This window comes from Zosterops lateralis (assembly GCF_965231275.1).
Source record: "Zosterops lateralis genome assembly, chromosome: 31".
Classification (NCBI taxonomy): Eukaryota; Metazoa; Chordata; class Aves; order Passeriformes; family Zosteropidae; genus Zosterops; species Zosterops lateralis.
In genome coordinates, this window is record NC_139791.1 from 4,253,354 (window position 1) to 4,254,837 (window position 1,484).

The 1,484-nt window shown below is 52.0% G+C and overlaps 1 protein-coding gene across 1 annotated transcript; it reads right to left on the bottom strand.

Moving 5' to 3' along the window:
• Positions 1–208: 208 nt before the first annotated feature.
• LOC310920793 (olfactory receptor 14J1-like) lies at positions 209–1,141 on the bottom strand (the record flags this gene model as incomplete). Its single annotated transcript, XM_083880852.1, has 1 exon — positions 209–1,141. The coding sequence occupies one exon, from the start codon at positions 1,139–1,141 to the stop codon at positions 209–211; it is 933 nt and encodes a 310-aa protein (XP_083736978.1).
• Between the last annotated feature and the right edge of the window lie 343 nt (positions 1,142–1,484).

Consider the following 1,484-nt stretch of genomic DNA (forward strand, 5'->3'; position numbering starts at 1 on the left):
GGCACTGAGAGCACAGCTTCACATGAACACAGTCTGGGGCCACAGCAAAATTGGAGAGAAACTAAATAACAAGTGGCACAAACAGTGGCATTGCTTTGTGAACACTACTGAAAACTAAAAGAAGGAACAAAAACCCAAAACCAAACCAACCACAAATGCCATAATTATCAGGTTTTTTACAAGTGATTTGCAGAAATTGCCCAGCAATTTAATGTTTCTGAATTTGGCCAGTGATCAGTGTCCACACTGCAGCCTTGAGCTCCTGGTTCCTCAGGCTGTAGATCAGGGGGTTCAGGGCTGGACACATCACTGAGTACAGAACTGACAGGGCCAGATCCAGGGATGGGGAGGAGATGGAGGGGGGCTTCAGGTAGGCAAAAAAGCCAGTGCTGAGGAACAGGGAAACCACAGCCAGGTGAGGGAGGCAGGTGGAAAAGGCTTTGTGCCTTCCCTGCTCAGAGGGGATCCTCAGCACAACCCTGAAGATCTGCACATAGGAGAAAACAATGAACACACAGCATCCAGAAGCAAAACACATACTGACAGCAATAAGTCCAACTTCCCTGAGGTAGAATTTGGAGCAGGAGAGCTTGAGGATGCGTGGGATTTCGCAGAAAAACTGACCCAGGGCATTGCCATGGCACAGGGGCAGGGAAAATGTATTGGCTGTGTGCAGCAGTGAATAGAGAAAGGCACTGGCCCAGGCAGCTGCTGCCATGTGAGCACAAGCTCTGCTGCCCAGGAGGGTCCCGTAGTGCAGGGGTTTGCAGATGGACACGTAGCGGTCGTAGCACATGATGGTCAGTAAGAAATACTCTGCTGACACAAAGAAAATAAAGAAGAAAAGCTGTGCAGCACATCCTGTGTAGGAGATGTTCCTGGTGTCCCAGAGGGAATTGTGCATGGCTTTGGGGACAGTGGTGAGGATGGAGCCCAGGTCGGTGAGGGCCAGGTGGAGCAGGAAGAAGAACATGGGGCTGTGCAGGTGGTGGCTGGAGGCCACGGCGCTGATGACGAGGCCGTTGCCCAGGAGGGCAGCCAGGGAGATGCCCAGGAAGAGGCAGAAGTGCAGGAGCTGCAGCTGCCGCGTGTCTGCCAATGGCAGCAGGAGGAAGTGTCTGATGGAGCTTCTGTTGGACATTTGCTGTGTCTGGACATCCCCACCTGGAGAAGGAGGAAAGACAGTGACATTTGAAGGAAAGTTTCTCACAATAAAATCAAAGCCATTTCACATTAACCATTCCCTGCCACTTAACACCTCTACCTTGTTTATGCCTAGGAGAACTTCCTTCACCTTGGTTGGTGGAGCCCTGATTGCTGCTGGCCACTGTTCAGTGAGGAGCCAGACCTTGACCTGCAGGACACTTGGGAGTCAGCCCTGAGCCCCAGTCAGTGCAGGGGAACAGTGAGGGCAGAGGCCAGTCCTGGTATTTCAACTTGGATAAAAAAATCTCCTCCTAAGGCATAGGAGCTGCCAGGGGCAA